General features: G+C 61.1%; 2 protein-coding genes across 2 annotated transcripts; one reads left to right on the forward strand and one right to left on the reverse strand.

The window, feature by feature from the left end:
* Positions 1-324: 324 nt before the first annotated feature.
* Positions 325-9318, reverse strand: LOC130610021 (ultra-long-chain fatty acid omega-hydroxylase). Its single transcript, XM_057429562.1, has 12 exons — positions 9166-9318; positions 6692-6836; positions 5075-5128; positions 4865-4992; positions 4105-4232; positions 3039-3306; positions 1434-1500; positions 1224-1353; positions 1020-1153; positions 874-938; positions 694-776; positions 325-533 (listed from the first exon to the last, which is right to left on the reverse strand). The coding sequence occupies exons 1-12, from the start codon at positions 9316-9318 to the stop codon at positions 356-358; spliced, it is 1533 nt and encodes a 510-aa protein (XP_057285545.1). The 3' UTR covers positions 325-355.
* A 2290-nt stretch (positions 9319-11608) lies between these two features.
* On the forward strand, positions 11609-19158 carry LOC130610026 (N-acetylmuramoyl-L-alanine amidase-like). Its single transcript, XM_057429568.1, has 5 exons — positions 11609-11682; positions 13969-14769; positions 17606-17816; positions 18607-18901; positions 19015-19158. Exons 1-5 carry the CDS (start codon positions 11631-11633, stop codon positions 19015-19017), a joined length of 1362 nt encoding a protein of 453 aa, XP_057285551.1. The 5' UTR covers positions 11609-11630; the 3' UTR covers positions 19018-19158.
* The last annotated feature ends 1813 nt before the right edge of the window (positions 19159-20971 follow it).

Below are 20971 nucleotides of genomic sequence, written 5' to 3' on the forward strand. Positions count from 1 at the left end.
CCACTGGTGTCCCCATGGCGTCCCCATGGTGTCCCCATGATGTCACATTGGTGTCCCCATGTCATCCCCATGGCGTCCCTATGATGGCCCATTGGTGTCCCCATGGCATCCCCATCGTGTCCCCATGGCGTCCCCATGGCATCCCCACGATGTCCCACTGGTGTCCCCATGGCGTCCCCATGGTGTCCCCATGATGTCACATTGGTGTCCCCATGTCATCCCCATGGCGTCCCTATGATGGCCCATTGGTGTCCCCATGGCATCCCCATCATGTCCCCATGGCGTCCCCACCGTGTCCCCATTGGTGTCCCCACGATGTCCCACTGGTGTCCCCACGGCGCCCCCATGGTGTCCCTCAGCCCCCCTTGGGCAGCGGCTCCAGCAGCAGCCAGATCCCGTCCTCGGCACGCAGGATGAGCTCGGGCTTGCGCCGTGGCGGCCGCGCTGTGTCCAGGCGGATGCGGAACCGAGCCACGGTGAGGGCCGCCACCACCTTCATCTCGGCCATGGCGAAGCTCTGCCCGATGCAGTTCCTGCCACCGCGGCCCCTTCTGTCACCCCCAGGGGTGCCGGCGGCCACCATCCAGGGCGGTGGAGCCTCCCCATGGGGATGGAGACGCTCCCAGGACACCCAGACTTGGGTCCATCGCCCCTCCATGCAACGGGGACGTTGGTGTCCCCACCATGGCTTACCTGGGTCCGGCAGAGAAGGGGATGAAGGCCAATGGGGGCCGTCCCTGGCTGTTCTCCGGGCTGAACCTCAATGGGTTGTAGACCTGGAGTGACACCATGGGGACATGGTTGTCCCCTAGCCGTGGTGACGGGGCCGTCTCGCCGCCCCATGGCCATGCCCCCAACCCCGAAGGGTTCTACCTGAGGATCGGGCCACATGTCGGGGTTGTGATGGGTCCCATAGATGCTCATCAAGCAGACGACCCCTGGTTGGACAGCAACGGCCACCTTAGGGACAAGGGGACAAGGAGGTGGCACCGGGGGCCAGGTTGGGGGAGCCACCGTACCCTTGGGGATGACCCTTCCATCGCGCGTAGCCAGGTCCTGGGTGCAGCAGCGGGACACGGCGGTCACCGGGGGATGCCGGCGGAGGCTCTCCTTGATGCACATGGTGGTGAAGGGCAGGCGGGACAGGTCCTCCCTAGGGGCAAGGGATGGTGGCACCCGGTGTCCTCAACGGTGGCCAAGGGGTGCCAATGGGGACCGCTCACCATTCGATGTCTTCCACATCCCGACCCTTGAGGAGCTCCTGGACCTCCTGGCGGCACCGGTCCTGGTGCTCCTGGTGGCTGGCCAGGTTGTAGAGCAACCAAGCCAAGGCGCTGGCTGTGGTGTCGTGGCCTGTAGGGCCAAGGGGTGAGCTTGGGGGCACAAGGGGGGCACCTCCTCGTCATGGTGCCTGGTGGTGGCTTTGGCCTCACCTGCAAACATGAAGGTGTTGGCCTCGGCTGCGATGTCCTCGTCCGATAGCGTGTTCCCATCCTCGTCCTGCCGAGGGTGAACGCGGTGGTCAATGGGCAACCTGCCCCATGGCCACTACTGTTCCATGGCCACCTTCAGCTCTCTATGACCACCAGCCCATAGCCAAGTCTGCCCATGGCCACCATCATCCCCTTGGGCCACCACCATGCTCCTACGACCACCACCCTATGGCCATCCTTCGCCATGGCCGCCGCCATCCTCTTGGCCACCTCCACCTCCCTATGCTCAACACCCTATGGCCAACCTTCTGTGGTTGCCACCATCTGCTTGGCCACCACCACCCCACAATGGCCACTACCCTAGACCCAACCTTCCATGACCATGACCATCCCTTTGGCCACCACAATGCCCTTGGTCACCACTGTGCCCTTGATCCCAACCAGATCCTATGGTCAACCTTCCCCATGGTCACCAGCGTCCCCTTGTCCATCACCACCCTACGACCATCACCACCCTACGACCATCACCACCCCACGGCCAACCTTCCATGGCTACCACAATCCCCTTAGCCACCACCATGACTCTATGGCCACCACCACTACCCCACAATGGCCACCACCACCCCACTACGGCCACCACCCCATGGCCAACCTTCCCCATGGCCACCACCATCCTCTTGGCCACTTATGACCATCACCACCCTATGGCCAACCTTCCATGGCCACCACCATCCCTGTGGCCTCTTATGACCATCACTCTACGGCCAACATTCCATGACCACCACCATCCCCTTGGCCACCACCATCACCCTATGACCATTGCAACCCCACAGCCAACCTTCCATGGCCACCACCATCCCCTTGGCCACCACCATGACTCTATGGCCACCACCACCCCACAATGGCCACCACCCCATGGACAACCTTCCTCATGGCCACCACCATCCCTTTGGCCACCACCATGACTCTATGGCTACCAGCACCCCACAATGACCATCACTACCCCACAGCCAACCTTCCATGGCCACCACCGTCCCTTTGGCCACCACCATGACTCTATGGCCACCACACCCCCACAATGGCCACCACTCCATGGACAACCTTCCTCATGGCCACCACCATCCCTTTGGCCACCACCATGACTCTGTGGCCACCAGCACCCTACAATGGCCACCACCCCATGGCCAACCTTCCATGGCCACCACCATCCCCTTGACCATCACCATGACTCTATGGCCACCAGCACCCCACAATGACTATCACTACCCCACAGCCAACCTTCCATGGCCACCACCATGACTCTATGGCCACCACCACCCCACAATGGCCACCACCCCATGGACAACCTTCCATGGCCACCACCATCCCTTTGGCCGCCACCATGACTCTATGGCCACCACCACCCCACAATGGCCACCACCCCATGGCCAACCTTCCATGGCCACCACCACTCCTTTGGCCACCACCATGACTCCATGGCCACCACCATCCCCTTGGCCACCACCACCCCACAATGGCCACCACCCCATGGCCAACCTTCCCCATGGCCACCACCATGACTCTGTGGCCACCACCACCCCACCATGACCATCACCCCATGGCCACCTTAGCGAGCAGCAGGAGGTCAATGAAGTCCATGCGCTGGCCGCGGTGCTGGTCCAGCCAGGCTTGGTGGCCCAGGCGCTGGAGAGCCTGGCGCCGGCGCTGCACCACGGCCGCGGTGAAGCCATGGACGGTGGCACAGGCCCGGGTGAAGCGGCGCCCATCGCCCGAGAGCCGGTAAAGCCACCAGGAGTAATGGAGAAGGTGCTGCTGGCGCTGCACCACCAACCTGCTCAGCTCCAGGATGGCCTTGATGTACTCGCTGGGCTGCCTGTGGACCATCACGGGTGGTCAATGGGGGCCACCCCAACGGCCATGGGGGGCTTCGGGTTATGGGGGACACCCAAAGCCCTTGAGGAATAAGGGGCGACCCCAAAATGAGAGGTTGGGGTGGTGGGACCTTGATGGGTGCAAAGCCCATGGGACCATCAGTGGTGGCCAACAAGGGCCACCTCAATGGGCATGGGGAGATGTAGCTTATAGGGACACCTAAAGGCGACCAAGAGCCTTTGGGGTGAGGGAATAAAGGGGGACCCCAAAATGGAGGGGTTGGGGTGGTGGGACCTTGATGGGTGCAAAGCCCATGGGACCATCAGGGATGTCCAACAGCAGCCACCCCAATGGGCATGGGGAGATGTTGCTTATGGGGACACCTAAAGGGGACCAAGAACCTTTGGGGTGAGGGAATAAGGGGGGACCCCAAAAATGAGAGCTTGGGGTGGTGGGACCTTGATGGGTGCAAAGCCCATGGGACCATCAAGGGTGGCCAATAGGGCTTCAATGTGGACATGGGGTGGTAGAAGCTCCCATGGCCATAGGGACATGTGGGACCCAACTGGGGTGATGACGCCTGAAGGGGACTTCATTGGGGACCAAGCTAGGGCAGATGGGACCCCGAAAGGGACGTGGGGTGACCTTGATGGGTGCAAAGCCCAGGGAGGACCCCAGTAAGGGACAGAGTAAGGGGTGCCCCTTGTGTGGGGGCGCTAAGAAGGGGGGACAGGGTGATAGGACACAGGGTGACACCCAAGGGTGACACCCAAGGGTGAGGACACAGGGTGCTGCTCACTGCTGGCAATGGCTCTCGTGGCTGAAGATGCATCTCTGGAGGCTGTCCAGGGTGAGGAGGCTGAGCTGGTCCAGCACCTCCAGCGCCACCGCAGCACCCATGGGCCCCGCTGCTGCGCGCCATTTGTCCTGTGCAGGGATGGGTGCTGGGGATGGCGATGGGGGAAGGATGGGGGCTGGGGGAAGCATGGGTGCTGGGGGCAGGATGGGTGCTGGGGGCAGGATGGGTGCTGGGGGCAGGATGGGTGCTGGGGATGGCAATGGGGGCAGGATGGGTGCTGGGGGCAGCATGGGTGCTAGGTGCAGGATGGGTGCTGGGTGCAGGATGGATGCTGGGGGCAGGATGGGTGCTAGGGCAGGATGGGTGCTGGGGGCAGGATGGGCTCTGGGGGCAGGATGGGTTCTGGGGGCAGGATGGGTGTTGGGTGCAGGATGGGTTCTGGGGACAGGACAGGTGCTGGGTGCAGGACGGGTGCTGGGTGCAGGAAGGGTGCTGGGTGCAGGAAGGGATGCTGGGTGCAGGGATGGGTGCTGAGTACAGGATGGATGCTGGGTGCAAGGATGGGTGCTGAGTGCTGGATGCCGAATGGGTGCTGGGTGCAGGGTGGGTGCCGAGTGCCAGATGGGTGCTGGGTGTAGGACGGGTGTTGGGTGCAGGATGGATGCTGGGTGCAAGGATGGGTGCTGAGTGCAGAATGGGTGCTGGATGCCGAATGGGTGCTGGGTGCAGGATGGGTGCTGGGTGCAGGATGGGTGCTCACATGCATGACGTGGGTGCTCTGGTTGAAGATGCCCAGGTAGGACTTGAGCAGGTCCCCATGGAAGGCGGGGGTCAGGAGCCGCCGGTGCTGCACCCACTTGCGCCCATGGCTCAGCAGCAGCCCGTCCCCTGCAGGGGGTCACCCATTGCCATCCATGGGGCACCCATGGGTGCTGCCCGCCCCGACCAGCACCCCTGAGCCCCCACTCACCCAGCCAGGGCTTGAGGAAGCCGTAGAAGAGCGGGACCTTGGGGGCGATGGAGGCTGTGGGAGGGAAGCAAGGCTGAGGGTGGCCTCATGGCAAGGAGGGTGCTGGGGTCCCTTGGGTGGGGGACCTATAAGTGCCACAGGATGGGGGTTTGGGTGCAGGATGGGTGCTGGGTGCAGGATGGGTGCTAGATGCATGATGGGTGCTGGGGGCAATGATGGATGCTGGGTGCAGGGATGGAAGCTGGGGGCAGGATGGGTGCCCAGTGAAGGATGGATGCTGGGTGCATGATGGGTGCTGGGTGCAGGATGGGTGCTGGGGGCAGTGATGGATGCTGGGTGAAGGATGGGTGCTGCATGCACGATGGGTGCTTGGGGCAGGATGGGTGCTGGGTGCAGTGATGAATGCTGTGTGCAGGATGCGTGCTGGGTACAGGGATGGATGCTGGGTGCAGGATGGGTGCTGGGTGCTATAAGGGCAAGACGTGCTGACACCTTTGGGTGTTGGGTGCCATAGGGATGCAGGTCAGTGTTGGGTGCCATGAGGATGGATGCAAGTCAGTGTTGGGTGCCATTGGGATGGGTGCAGGTCAGTGTTGGGTGCCATTGGGATGGGTGCAGGTCAGTGTTGGGTGCCATTGGGATGGGTGCAGGTCAGTGTTGGGTGCCATTGGGACGGGTGCAGGTCAGTGTTGGGTGTCATTGGGACGGGTGCAGGTCAGTGTTGGGGTACCATTTGGATGGATGCAGGTCGGTGTTGGGTGCCATTGGGGTGGGTGCAGGTCAGTGTTGGGTACCATTTGGATGGATGCAGGTCGGTGTTGGGTGCCATTGGGATGGGTGCAGGTCAGTGTTGGGTGCCATTGGGATGGGGGCAGGTCAGTGTTGGGTGCCATTGGGGTGGGTGCAGGTCAGTGTTGGGTGCCGCGGTGACACCTTTGGGCGCAGGTCAGTGTTGGGTACCACTGGGACGGGTGCAGGTCAGTGTTGGGTGCCGCAGTGACACCTTTGGGCGCAGGTCAGTGTTGGGTACCACTGGGACGGGTGCAGGTCAGTGTTGGGTGCCGTGGTGACACCTTTGGGTGCAGATCAGTGTTGGGTACCATTGGGACGGATGCAGGTCAGTGTTGGGTGCCATTGGGGTGGGTGCAGGTCAGTGTTGGGTACCACTGGGACGGGTGCAGGTCAGTGTTGGGTGCCGCGGTGACACCTTTGGGTGCAGGTCAGTGTTGGGTACCATTGGGACGGGTGCAGGTCAGTGTTGGGTGCCATTTGGACGAGTGCAGGTCAGTGTTGGGTGCCATTTGTACAGGTGCAGGTCAGTGTTGGGTGCCATTTGTACAGGTGCAGGTCAGTGCTGGGTGCCATTTGTACAGGTGCAGGTCAGTGTTGGGTGCCATTTGTACAGGTGCAGGTCAGTGCTGGGTGCCGCGGCGACACCTTTGGGTGCAGGTCAGTGTTGGGTGCCATTTGTACAGGTGCAGGTCAGTGTTGGGTGCCGCGGTGACACCTTTGGGTGCAAGTCAGGGTTGGGTGCCGCGGTGTCCCCCCGCCGCTGACCGCAAGTCGGCGTGAGCTGCAATGCGCCCCCCTGTCCGCCTGGCGGCGCTGTTGCCCTACCTGCGGCCGTGAGCACGGGGCGCAGCGTGTCGGGGTGGAAGAGCCGCAGCACCGGGAGCCAGGGCAGGAACCACCAGAGGCAGCCGCGCCGGTACCGGGCCGCCAGCGCCTCCGCCTGCTCCAGCCCCTCCTCCGTGCTCTTGGCCTGCCCAGGGGACACCGAAGCTGTCCCGTGTCCCCCCCCCCGTTTTGCCCCATTGTCGCCCCTCTTGTCCCCCCCTTCTCCTGCTGTGTCCCCCCCCCAGTGCATCCCCATTGCCCCTCCGCTGTCTTCCCCTTGTCCCCCTATTGCTGCCGCGTTGTGCCCCCCCCATCCCCTCCTTGTCACCCTGTCTCCCCCCCACCTTTGTCCCTTCTCGTTCCCCTTGTCGTCCCCCCTGGCTCCCCTGTAGTCTCCCCTCATTGTTCCCCCATTGTCCCCCTCTTGACCCAACCGTGGCCGCCCCATTCTCCCTCTGTTGTCCCCTCTTGTTCCTCCTTGTCCCCCCATTCTACCCCCCAGTCCCATCGTTGTCCCTCCCTTGTCCACTCTCGTCCCCGTCCCCCCCCCCCGGCTGTCGCCCCTCGCTGTCCCCCCCATAGCCCCCCCCTTTGTCCCTCTGTTGTCCCCTCTCCTTCCCCCTTGTCCCCCCATTGTACCCCTAGTCCCATCGTTGTCCCTCCCTTGTCCACACTTCTCATCCACCCCGGCTGTCGCCCGTCGCTGTCCCCCCCCCCATTGTCCCCCCATGGCCACCCCATAGCCCCCCCTTTGTCCCTCTGTTGTCCCCTCTCATTCCCTTTGTCCCCCCATTGTCCCCCTCTTGTCCCAACCATTGCCGCCTTGTTGTCCCCCCACTTCCCATCGTTGTCCCCCCCCCCGTTTCCACCCCATTTCCGCCCCGTTGTCGCCGCCCCCCCTTGTCTGCTCTTGTCCCCCCCCCCCATTGCCGCCCCATTGTCCCCTCTCATTCCCCCTTGTCTTCTCTTGTCCCCCTGCTGTTGCCTCTCGCTGTCCCCCCACTGATGACGGTTGTGTCCCCCAGGCCCCATCGTTGTCCACCCGTTGGCCCCCCATTATCCCCCCATTGCTGACCTATTGCCGCCTGTCCCTGCCCTCCCCCGTTGCCGCCCCGTTGTCCCCCCATTGCCCCCCGTCGCTGCCCCCCTCTTGCCCCCCCCATTGTCCCGAATTACCCCCTATTGCCGGCCGTCGCTACCCCCCCATTGCCCCCCCCGTTGTCCCCCTTTGCCCCCCGTCGCTGCCCCCCATTGTGCGACGTCCCCCATTGTCCTCCATTGCCCCCCGTCGCTGCCCCCCATTGTCCCACATTGCCGCCCGTCGCTGTCCCCCCATTGCCCCCCCTTGCCGCCCATCGCTGCCCCCATTGTCCCCAGTTGCCCCACACTGCCGCCCGTCGCTGCCCCCTATTGTCCCCCATTGCCCCGCATCGCCGACGGTCGCTGCCCCCCAAATTGTCCCCCGTTGCCCCCCATTGCTGCCCGTCGCTGCCCCCCCATTGCCCCCCCCATTGCCCCCCATTGCCGCCCGTCTCTGCCCCCCCATCGCACCCCCATTGCCCCCCCGTTGCCGCCCCGTTGTTTCCCCCCGTTGCCCCCCATTGCCGCCCGTCTCTGCCCCCCATTGCCCCCCGTCTCTGCCCCCCCATTGCACCCCCGTTGCCGCCCCGTTGTTTCCCCCTGTTGCCCCCCATTGCCGCCCGTCTCTGCCCCCCGTCCCTGCCCCCCCATTGCACCCCCATTGCCGCCCCGTTGTCCCCCCCCATTCCCCCCATTGCCCTTCTGTTGCCGCCCCGTTGCCGCCCCATTGCCCCCCATTGCCGCCCGTCTCTGCCCCCCATTGCCGCCCCGTTGTTTCCCCCATTGCCGCCCGTCTCTGCCCCCCCATTGCACCCCCATTGCCCCCCCCCGTTGCCGCCCTGTTGTCCCTCCCATTGCCCCCCATTGCCGCCCCGTTGCCGCCCCATTGCCCCCCATTGCCGCCCGTCTCTGCCCCCCATTGCACCCCCATTGCCCCCCCGTTGCCGCCCCGTTGTCCCCCCATTGCCCCCCATTGCCGCCCGTCTCTGCCCCCCCATTGCACCCCCATTGCCCCCCCCCGTTGCCGCCCTGTTGTCCCTCCCATTGCCCCCCATTGCCGCCCGTCGCTGCCCCCCCGTTGCCGCCCCGTTGTCCCCCCATTGCCCCCATTGCCGCCCGTCTCTGCCCCCCCATTGCACCCCCATTGCCCCCCCGTTGCCGCCCCGTTGTCCCCCCCCATTGCCCCCCATTGCCGCCCGTCTCTGCCCCCCCGTTGCCCCCCACTGTCCCCCATTGCCGCCCGTCGCTGCCCCCCATTGCACCCCCGTTGCCGCCCTGTTGTTTCCCCCATTGCCCCCCATTGCCGCCCGTCTCTGCCCCCCATTGCCGCCCCGTTGCCGCCCCATTGCCCCCCATTGCCGCCCGTCGCTGCCCCCCTTTGCCCCCCCCCTCACCATTCCCGCGTGCCCCAGGAGCCAGCCGCGCCATGGCGGGCGCGGGAAACCTCGGAGGTGCCCGCACGTGTCCCGGGCGCGGGAGAGGAGGCGCAGGGAGCCCCAGAGCCCCCCCAGCGCCAGCGCCAGCGCCAGCAGCGGCCCCAGAGCCATGGGCCCGGGTGGGGACACGGCAGGGACACGGCAGGGACACGCCAAGGACACGCCAAGGACACGCCAAGGAACAGGGCAAAGGCCACGGAACCGCCTCGTCACGTGTCACCAGTGCGGGGTCACGGCGGCGGCGGTGGCGTCGTGTGTCATGGGGGTATCGACCCTTCATACGTGTCCTGGGGGCTTCATGCCCTGACATGTGTGTCATGGGGGTATCAACGCTTCATACGTGTCCTGGGGGCTTCATGTCCTGACATGTGTGTTATGGGGGCTTCATGCCCTGACATGTGTGTTATGGGGGCTTCATGCCCTGACATGTGTGTCATGGGGGTATCAACGCTTCATACGTGTCCTGGGGGCTTCATGTCCTGACATGTGTGTTATGGGGGCTTCATGCCCTGACATGTGTGTTATGGGGGCTTCATGCCCTGACGTGTGTCATGGGGGCATCAACCCTTCATACGTGTCATGGGGCTTCATTCATGGGGCTTCATGCCCTGACATGTGTGTTATGGGAGCATCAACGCTTCATACGTGTCCTGGGGCTTCATGCCCTGACATGTGTGTTATGGGAACATCAACGCTTCATACGTATCCTGGGGGCTTCATGTCCTGACATGTGTGTTATGGGGGCTTCATGCCCTGACATGTGTGTCATGGGGTCATCAACCCTTCATATGTGCCCTGGGGCTTTATGTCCTGACATGTGTGTCATGGGGGCTTCATGCCCTGACATGTGTCATGGGGGCATCAACCCTTCATACGTGTCATGGGGCTTCATGCCCTGACATGTGTGTTATGGGAGCATCAACGCTTCATACGTGTCCTGGGGCTTCATGCCCTGACATGTGTGTCATGGGGGTATCAACGGTTCATACATGCCCTGGGGCTTCATGCCCTGACATGTGTCATGGGGTCATCAACCCTTCATATGTGCCCTGGGGCTTCATGCCCTGACATGTGCGTCATGGGGGCATCAACACATCATACGTGTCCTGGGGGTTTCATGCCCTGACATGTGTGTCCTGGGGGCTTCATGTCCTGACATGTGTGTCATGGGGGCATCAACCCTTCATACGTGTCATGGGGGCTTCATGCTCTGACATGTGTGTCATGGGGGCATCAACCCTTCATATGTGCCCTGGGGCTTCATGCCCTGACATGTGCGTCATGGGGGCATCAACACATTATACGTGTCCTGGGGGTTTCATGCCCTGACGTGTGTCACGGGGGCATCAACACTTCATATGTGTCATGGGGGCTTCATGCTCTGACATGTGTGTCATGGGGGCATAAACACATCATACGTGTCCTGGGGGCTTCATGTCCTGACATGTGTGTCATGGGGGCATCAACCCTTCATACGTGTCCTGGGGCTTCATGTCCTGACATGTGTGTCATGGGGGCTTCATGCCCTCACATGTGCGTCATGGGGTCATCAACACATCATACGTGTCATGGGGGTTTCATGCCCTGACGTGTGTCACGGGGGCATCAACACTTCATACGTGTCATGGGGGCTTCATGTCCTGACATGTGTGTCATGTGGGCATCAACGCTTCATATGTGTTCTGGGGCTTCATGTCCTGACGTGTGTCATGGGGGCTTCATGCCCTGACATGTGTGTTATGGGGGCTTCATGCCTTGACATGTGTGTCATGGGGGGCATCAACCCTTCATACGTGTCCTGGGGGCTTCATGCTCTGACATGTGTGTCATGGGGGCTTCATGCCCTGACATGTGTCCTGCTGGCCACACAGATGGGTGCACGCACATGCACACGTGCACAAGCACACAGCACCCCTGCTCACCTCCTTGCACACATATGCACCCGTGTGCACACTCACACGTGTATGCATGCACCTGCCCTGTGCACTACATGGCACATACATGTGTGTCCATCCACTCCCTGCACACACACACGTATGCACACCCACGTACACGTATGAACACACCTCCTCAGCACGCACACGGAGAAGCACCCCATACACAAGCACATGCACACGTGACCATCCCCCCATGCATACACGCATGTGCATGCTCCCCCCAACGTGCACGCACACGCATGAACATACATGTAGAAGCAAATGTGCATGCATGCAGGCGCATGCGCGTGCACATACACCCCCATGCACGTGCACGCACACATACACACGCGTGGCCCCTTCCTAGGCCCCTCCTACACACGTGTTGTTCCCCGCCCCCCATAGCACACGCGTGTGGCAGCCGTGTCCCCGCCCCGGTGCCGTTGCTGGGGCCAAAGTCCGGGGCCACGGAGCCCGGCAGCACGGGAAGGACCCGGAGCCGGCAGCATGGTCCTGAGCCTGCTCCTGGTGCTCAGCATGGGCGCCCGCCCCGGCACAGGTAGGGACACGCCTCGACACGCCACTACATGCTAAAGCACCCCATAACACGCTAAAGCACCCTATAACACGCTAAAGCACCCTATAACATGCTAAAGCACCCCATAACATGCTAAAGCACCCCATAACACGCTAAAGCACCCTATAACACGCTAAAGCACCCCATAACAGGCTAAAGCACCCTATAACACGCTAAAGCACCCTATAACACGCTAAAGCACCCCATAACACGCTAAAGCACCCTATAACATGATAAAGCACCCCATAACATGCTAAAGCACCCCATAACATGCTAAAGCACCCTATAACACGCTAAAGCACCCCATAACATGCTAAAGCACCCCATAACATGCTAAAGCACCCCATAACACGCTAAAGCACCCCATAAAATGCTAAAGCCCCCTATAACGTGCTAAAGCACCCCATAACATGCTAAAGAACCCCATAACACGCTAAAGCACCCTATAACATGCTAAAGCACCCCATAAAATGCTAAAGCCCCCTATAAGATGCTAAAGCACCCCATAACACGCTAAAGCACCCTATAACACGCTAAAGCACCCTATACCACGCTAAAGCACCCCATAACCCACTAAAGCCCCCCACAACATGCCGCAACACGCCCCAGCATCTCTCGGTACCTCCCAACACACCCCAGTGCGCAAGCACACGCTCTAACATGCCCCAACACGCCTCCACACACGTGTGACAACGGCAGGGCCCCCTTGGCAGGCTCTGGTTGCTTTGATTTGCCCTAATCTGGGTGATTCCAGCCCAAATCTGTGCCCATGGGGGGGGAGGAAGGGGGGTACTGGGTGATGGGTGCTGGCGATGGGTGCTGGAGCCCGCAGGTTGGGTGCCTCTGCCCTGGTTTGGGGGGGTTTAGCCTTGTTTTGGGGTCGTTTCGCCCCGTTTTGGGTGGTTTCAACCCTGTTTTGGGGTGCTTTCGCCCTGTTTTGGGGTGGTTTCAACCCCGTTTTGGGGTGCTTTCACCCTGTTTTGGGTGCTTTCACCCCGTTTGGGGTGGTTTCAACCCCGTTTGGGGTGGTTTCACCCCGTTTTGGGTGGTTTCAACCCTGTTTTGGGGTGTTTTCACCTTGTTTTGGGTCCATTCCCCCTTGTTTTGTGTCTATTCCCTCTTGTTTTGGGTGCTTTCAACCGTGTTTTGGGGTGGTTTCACCTTGTTTTGGGTCCATTCCCCCTTGTTTTGGGTCTATTCCCCCTTGTTTTGGGTGCTTTCACCTTGCATTCACCCACCCCTGGGTGCCTTCCCCCCTGTTCTGGGTCCATTCACCCTGGTTCGGGTGCAGTTCCTCTGCTCCGGGCGCTTTCATCCTGGTTTGGGGTGGTTTCACCTTGTTTTGGGGGCATTTGTCCCTTTTTGGGTGCTCTGGCCCTGTTTTGGGCGCATTCACCCCGGTTTGGGTGCTTTTGTCTCGTTCGGGAGGGGGGTGCACTCTGGTTTGGGATGGTTTCGCCCCGTTTTGGGGTGGTTTCGCCCTGTTTTGGGGTCGTTTCACCTCGTTTCGGGTGGTTTCACCTCGTTTTGGGTGGTTTCACCCTGTTTTGGGGTGGTTTCGCCCTGCTTTAGGTGCATTCACCCTTTTCCGGGGTGCTTGCGCCCTCCTCTGGACACTTATCACATTGCTCTGGGTGACTTCACCCTGTTTTGGGTGCATTTGCCTTTTTCTGGGTATTTTCTCCCGTGTTCCGGGTGCTTTCACCTGGTTTGGGGGCTTTCACCCTCCTTTGGGTCCTCTCACCCCGGTTTGGGTCCATGCACCCTGTTTTGGAAGCTCTAATCCTGTTTTGGGTCTTTCCCCCCTGTTTTGAGTCCATTCACCCCTGTTTTGGGTCTTTTCACCTTCGTTTGTGTCCTTTCCCCTCTTTTGGGTCCTTTCACCCTCTTTTGAGTCCTCTCACCCTGGCTTGGGTCCATTCGCCCTGTTTTGGAAGCTCTCATCCTGTTTTGGGTCATTTCCCCGCTATTTTGGGTCTTTTCACCCTCTTTAGCATCCTTTCTCCTCTTCAGGGTCCATTCACCCTGTTTTGGCTCCATTCACTGTGTTTTGGGTCCATTTACCCTGTTTTGGGTCCTTTCCCCCCCATTTTGGGTCCTTTCACCCTCTTTTGCATCCTTTCCCCTCTTTTGCATCCTTTCCCCCTGTTTTGTGTTCATTCTCTCTCCCTCATCCCCATGGATGCTCCCGCCCTCCCTTCCTCTATCGCTCCCCCTTCACCCATGGGTGCTCCTCCTGTATCCCATCCCGTGTTCCCCCCCCCGCAGGTCTCCCACCGCGCCACATGGACTCCGTGCTTGAGCTCATGGAAGCCCTCGACGCCGACAGCCCCAACCGGACCCTCCCTGAGCTGGCGCGGGCGTTGGGTGCCTGCAGCACCCCTGGGTGCCGCACGGTGCTGGGGGAGCCCCCCCCAGTCCCGCCAGGGCTCAGCCAACACCAATGGGTGCTCCTCAGGCAGCTCCTCCACCGCGATGCTGTGGTGCTGGCACCCGACGGCTCCACCGTGGCCCTCGGGCCCCTCCTCGCCGGCATTGAGGTGGGCCAAAAGAGGGGGTCGGGGTGGCCCTTCCCCACCTTTGAGCCCACCATTGACCCTCTTTACGCTGTGACCATCACCGAGGCCTTGGGGACATCGTTCCTCTTGGCTCGCGGTGGTGATGGAGCCACGCTGGGACCCGGTGGCTGTTGGGACGATGTGGATGACCCCCAAAACTACACCCTCCTGGGACCCCCGTCACCCATCCCTGACGCCGTCGCCAACGGGGCGATGGATGGGGTGCTCTTGGGTGCGCGAGTGGCCCAAGCACCCATCCCGCTCGCTGATCTGCTCCGGGGTTACTATGGGATGGGCAACACCACGAAGCAAGGGAGAGCCCGCAGCAGCTACCGGCGGCGAGACTTTGGGATGCTGATGGGGCCGGAGAAGCTGGAGCAGGAGGTGGAGGCGATGCTGAGGGTGCTGCGGGTGCTGCCAGCCACAAAGGAGCTCCTGCAGGACGTGGGACCGGAGGAGGTGGTGGCCATCGCGGGGCGGGCAGCGCGGGACTTCACCCAGCTCTACGTGGGTAGGGAGGTGGGGATGGGAGGACTTTGCACCCCAAATGGAGCTTGGGTGGGATGGGGGTCCCCAGTGGGCACTGAAGGGAGTGATGAGTGCTCACATGTGGCCTGGGATGGTGGGACACTGCTGTGGGCCCTGGATGGGCACTGGTGTGGTCCATGGATGGACATCGGTGTGGTCTATGGATGGGCACTGGTGTGGTCCATGGATGGACATCGGTGTGGTCCATGGATGGGCACTGGTGTGGTCCATGGATGGGCATTGGTGTGGTCCATGGATGGACAATGGTGTGGTCCATGGATAGACATCGGTGTGGTCCATGGATGGACAATGGTGTGGTCCCTGGATGAGCATTGGTGTGGTCCATGGATGGACATCGGTGTGGTCCATGGATGGGCACTGCTGTGGTCCATGGATAGACATCGGTGTGGTCCATGGATGGACAATGGTGCGGTCCCTGGATGAGCATTGGTGTGGTCCATGGATGGGCACTGGTGTGGTCCATGGATGGGCACTGGTGTGGTCCATGGATGGACATCGGCGTGGTCCATGGATGGGCATTGGTGTGGTCCATGGATGGACATCGGTGTGCTCCATGGATGGGCACTGGTGTGGTCCATGGATGGACATCGGCGTGGTCCATGGATGGGCATTGGTGTGGTCCATGGATGGACATCGGTGTGCTCCATGGATGGGCACTGGTGTGGTCTCTGGATGGACATCGGTGTGGTCCATGGATGGGCACTGGTGTGGTTCATGGATGGGCATTGGTGTGGTCCATGGATGGGCACTGGTGTAGTCCATGGATGGACATCGGTGTGGTCCATGGATGGGCATCGGTGTGCCTCCTTGATGGACACCACCATGCCTTATGGATGGACATCGGTGTGGTCCATGGATGGGCATCGGTGTGCTCCATGGATGGGCACTGGTGTGGTCCATGGATGGGCATCGGTGTGGTCCATGGATGGGCACTGGTGTGGTCCATGGATGGACATCGGTGTGGTCCATGGATGGGCATCGGTGTGCCTCCTTGATGGACACCACCATGCCTTATGGATGGACATCGGTGTGGTCCATGGATGGGCATCGGTGTGCTCCATGGATGGGCACTGGTGTGGTCCATGGATGGGCATCGGTGTGGTCCATGGATGGGCACTGGTGTGGTCCATGGATGGACATCGGTGTGGTCCATGGATGGACAATGGTGTGGTCCCTGGATGAGCATTGGTGTGGTCCATGGATGGGCACTGGTGTGGTCCATGGATGGGCACTGGTGTGGTCCATGGATGGACATCGGCGTGGTCCATGGATGGGCATTGGTGTGGTCCATGGATGGACATCGGTGTGGTCCATGGATGGGCACTGGTGTGGTCTCTGGATGGACATTGGTGTGGTCCATGGATGGGCACTGGTGTGGTCCATGGATGGGCATCGGTGTGGTCCATGGATGGGGCACTGGTGTGGTCCATGGATGGACATCGGTGTGGTCCATGGATGGACATTGGTGTGGTCCCTGGATGAGCATTGATGTGATCCATGGGTGGACATTGGTGTGGTCCCTGGATGAGCATTGGTGTGGTCCATGGATGGACAACTGTGTGCTCACTGGATGAGCATTGGTGTGGTCCATGGATGGACATTGGTGTGCCTCCTTGATGGACACCACCATGTCTTCTGGATGGACATCGGTGTCCTATGGATAATGGGTCCCTGGGCACTGCTTTGTGCTCTGGATGGACACTGATGTGTCTCCTTGATAGCCAGCACCATGCCCCCTGGATGGCCATTGATGTGTCCTCTGATGGCCACCACCATGTCCTCTGGATCGCCACCAATGTGTCCTCAGGATAATGGGTCCCTGGGCACTGCTTTGTTCTCTGGATGGGCACTGAAGTGTCCCCTGGATGGCCACCAGCCAAGGGACCTCCGGAGCAGATGCTCCACGTCCTTTAGATGAAGGGACCCCAGGAAGCCACTTCCATGTGTCACTCACTCGTCAAGATGCTTCGTGTCCCTATATCCCCAAGGACATGCCCCATGTCCCCAAGCCCCCAGGAGAAGCTTCATGACCCTAATGAGATGTTCCATGTCCCCAAGGAGATGCTCCAGGTCCCCATGTCCCCATAGAGATGCTCATCCCCATATCCCCAAGGATGTGCTCCATGTCCCCAAGCCCCCAGGAGAAGCTTCATGTCCTAAGGAGATGTGCCATGTCCGTAAGGAGAAGCTCCATGTCCCCAGGGAGATGCTCCATGTTCCCATGGAGATTCCCCATGTCCCCAAGGAGATGCTCCATGTCCCCATGTCCCTAAGGAGATGCTCCATGTCCCTATGCCCCTAAGGAGATGCCCCATGTCCCCAGGGAGATGCTCCATGTCCCCATGTCCCTAAGGAGATGCTCCATGTCCCCATGTCCCCATGGAGATTCCCCATGTCCCCAAGGAGGTGCTCTATGTCCCTATGTCCCCAAGGAGATGCTCCATGTCCCCATAGAGATGCTCCATGTCCTTATGTCCCCATAGAGATGCTCCATGTCCCCAAGGAGATGCTCCATGTCCCTATGTCCCCAAGGAGATGCTCCATGTCCCCATGGAGATGCTCCATGTCCCTATGCCCCTAAGGAAATGCCCCATGTCGCCAAGGAGATGCTCCATGTCCCCATGTCCCCAGGGAGATGCTCCATGTCCCCATGTCCCCAAGGAGATGCTCCATGTCCCTATGTCCCCAAGGAGATGCTCCATGTCCCCATGGAGATGTTCCATGTCCTTATGTCCCCATAGAGATGCTCCATGTCCCCATGTCCCCACAGAGATGTTCCATGTCTCCTTCCCTCGCAGAGTGCCCGCCCATTGTGCCCCGGTGCATGTGGGGTGCCCGTCCCTACCGGGGCACCCCCAGAGCCTTGACCTTGCCCTTGGAGTCGGTCTTCATCCACCACACGTTCATCCCCAGCGCCCCGTGCCACAGCTTCCAGTCCTGCTCCCGCGCCATGCGCTCCATGCAGCGCTTCCACCAGGACACGCGTGGCTGGGACGACATCGGATACAGGTGAGAGCCCAGCGCCACCAGCCATGGTCCCATCACCCATCACCAACAACCATGGTCCCATCACCCATCACCACCAACCCTGGTCCCATTGCCCATGACCACCAACCATGGTCTCATTGCCCATCACCCATCACTCCATCACCAACTGTGGTCCCATCACCACCAACCCTGGTCCCATCACCCTTCACCACCAACCCTGGTCCCATCACCCATCACCACCAACCATGGTCCCATCGCCCATCACCACCGACCATGGTCCCATCGCCCATCACCACCAACCATGGTCCCATTGCCCATCACCACCAGCCATGGTCCCATCGCCCATCACCACCAACCCTGGTCCCATCACCACCAGCCATGGTCCCATCACCACCAACCATGGTCCCATCACCCATCACCACCAACTCTGGTCCCATCACCACCAACCCTGGTCCCATCACCACCAAGCCTGGTCCCATCACCACCAACCCTGGTCCCACCACCACCAACCATGGTCCCATCGCCCATCACCACCAACCGTGGTCCCATCGTCCATCACCACCAGCCCTGGTCCCATCGCCCACCACCACCAACCATGGTCCCATCACCACCAGCCATGGTCCCATCGCCCATCACCACCAACCATGGTCCTATTGCCCATCACCACCAACCCTGGTCCCATCGCCCATCACCACCAACCATGGTCCCATCACCCATCACCCATCACCACCAACCATGGTCTCATCACCACCAACTGTGATCCCATCGCCCATCACCAAGCACCTTGTGATGCCCAATGGCTGCTTTGCAGCTTCGTGGTGGGCTCCGACGGGTACCTGTACCAAGGCCGAGGATGGCATTGGGTCGGTGCCCACACCAAAGGCTACAACAGCAAAGGATACGGCGTGGGTTACATTGGAGACTTCACAAGCACCTTACCTGACCCGGACACCATCGCCCTGGTGAGGGACCAGCTCTTGCCCTGCGCTGTGAGGACAGGGAGGCTCCACCATAACTACACCCTCCGGGGGCACCGGCAGATGGGTCGCACCGACTGTCCCGGTAACTCCTTGTTCCGAGAGATTGAGACCTGGAGCGGCTTCAAGGTGAGCACGGGCCTTGGTGGCATCTCCAAGGCTTGGAGGTTGGGGCGCGTGGTCCAGCGCGAGGGTTGGATGCGGCTGGGGATGCTGATGGTGGCTTCTTCTCTCCTCTGCAGTGAGGATCAGCACCGTGGGTCCTGGGCTGGTGGGTGCGGGTAAGGTTGGAGCATGGTCTACAGGGGTGTTGGCCCAATGGGTGATGGTCTGGATGGAGCCTGGTCCAACACATGCTTGATGGTGGCCAGATTGGATGGATCGTGGTCTGGATGGACACTGATGCCATGGATACCAGGCTGGATGGATCCTGGTCCAGGTGGACACCAGTGCCATGGGTGGACCTTGGTCTGGATGGACACCGGTGCCATGGAAGCTGGTCTGGATGGACACCAGTGCCACGGTTGGACCTTGGTCTGGATGGACACCGGTGCCATGGAAGCCAGGCTGGATGCACCCTGGTCCAGGTGGACACCGGTCCAGGTGGACACCAGTGCCATGGTTGGACCTTGGTCTGGATGGACACTGGTGCCATGGAAGCCAGTCTGGATGGACCCTGGTCCAGGTGGACACCAGTGCCACTGTTGGACCTTGGTCTGGATGGACACTGGTGCCATGGAAGCCAGGCTGGATGGACCCTGGTCCAGGTGGACACCAGTGCCATGGTTGGACCTTGGTCTGGATGGACACCGGTGCCATGGAAGCCAGGCTGAATGGACCCTGGTCCAGGTGGACACCAGTGCCATGGTTGGACCTTGGTCTGGATGGACACTGGTGCCATGGATACCCGGCTGGATGGATCCTGGTCCAGGTGGACACCAGTGCCATGGGTGGGCCTTGGGATGGACACCAGTGCCATGGAAGCCAGGCTGGATGGACCCTCGTCTGGATGGACACCGGTGCCATGGTTGGACCTTGGTCTGGATGGACACCGGTGCCATGGTTGGACCCTGGTCCAGACAGACCCAATGGATGCCATCAGAGATCAGCCCTGGTCTAGGTGGACGGCACCCTGATGGATGCCAGCACAGATGGACCCTGGTCCAGAAGAACCCCAACAATGAAGCCCATCGTCCCAGCTGGATCCCGTTCTGGTCCCGCCATCCCAGATGGATCCCGTTCTGGTCCCACCGTCCCAGCTGGATCCCGTTCTGGTCCCACCATCCCAGATGGATCCCATTCTGGTCCCACCATCCCAGATGGATCCCGTTCTGGTCCCACCATCCCGGCTGGATCCCGTTCTGCTCCCACCATCCCAGATGGATCCTGTTCTGGTCCCACCATCCCGGCTGGATCCTGTTCTGGTCCCACCATCCCAGATGGAACCCGTTCTGCTCCCAACATCCCGGCTGGATCCTGTTCTGGTCCCACCATCCCCGATGGATCCCGTTCTGGTCCCATCATCCCAGATGGATCCCATTCTGGTCCCACCATCCCAGATGGATCCCGTTCTGGTCCCACCATCCCGGCTGGATCCTGTTCTGGTCCCACCATCCCAGATGGATCCCGTTCTGCTCCCACCATCCTGGCTGGATCCTGTTCTGGTCCCACCATCCCAGATGGATCCCGTTTTGGTCCCACCATCCCAGATGGATCCCGTTCTGGTCCCACCATCCCAGATGGATCCTGTTCTGGTCCCACCATCCCAGATGGATCCCGTTCTGGTTCCACCATCCCGGCTGGATCCCGTTCTGGTCCCACCATCCTGGCTGGATCCTGTTCTGGTCCCACCATCCCAGATGGATCCTGTTCTGGTCCCACCAGCCCAGCAGACCCTCCCCATGGCCACCAACCACCATACCCCCCCCCCATCCCCCCAATAAAACCAGTGCCAGGACATCAGCTTCGGGTGGTTCCTGGATGGGGAAACTGAGGCAGGGGGTGGGCGATGGGCGAGGACTTCAGAGGGTGCTGCCCACCCCCTATGACCCCTAAGGACCCCCCCCCCACCTCCATAACCCCCCTTTAAGACGAGCACCCCCTTGCATCAAAGCAGCACCCATTCACTCTGAAGCCTACCCATGGCCCTAAATCCTCGCACACGGCGCTGCTCCCCAGGGTCCCCAGACCCCATCGGGG

This window comes from Pezoporus wallicus, unplaced genomic scaffold (genome assembly GCF_028554395.1).
Source record: "Pezoporus wallicus isolate ANWC-B61680 ecotype Strahan unplaced genomic scaffold, APGP_CSIRO_Pwel_v1 contig_9547, whole genome shotgun sequence".
Lineage (NCBI taxonomy): Eukaryota > Metazoa > Chordata > Aves > Psittaciformes > Psittacidae > Pezoporus > Pezoporus wallicus.

Bases quoted from the DNA above. Each gene is read 5' to 3' on its own strand.
- LOC130610021 (XM_057429562.1), bottom strand. From the start codon at position 9,318: ATGGCTCTGGGGCCGCTGCTGGCGCTGGCGCTGGCGCTGGGGGGGCTC. The intron at 6,837-9,165 runs GTGAGGGGGGGG...TCCCCTGGGCAG, and splicing joins TCCTGGGGCACGCGGGAATG to GCCAAGAGCACGGAGGAGGG. The intron at 1,154-1,223 runs GTGAGCGGTCCC...CCTTGCCCCTAG, and splicing joins GATGTGGAAGACATCGAATG to GGAGGACCTGTCCCGCCTGC.
- LOC130610026 (XM_057429568.1), top strand. From the start codon at position 11,631: ATGGTCCTGAGCCTGCTCCTGGTGCTCAGCATGGGCGCCCGCCCCGGC. The intron at 11,683-13,968 runs GTAGGGACACGC...CCCCCCCCGCAG, and splicing joins GGGCGCCCGCCCCGGCACAG to GTCTCCCACCGCGCCACATG. The intron at 17,817-18,606 runs GTGAGAGCCCAG...GCTGCTTTGCAG, and splicing joins TGGGACGACATCGGATACAG to CTTCGTGGTGGGCTCCGACG.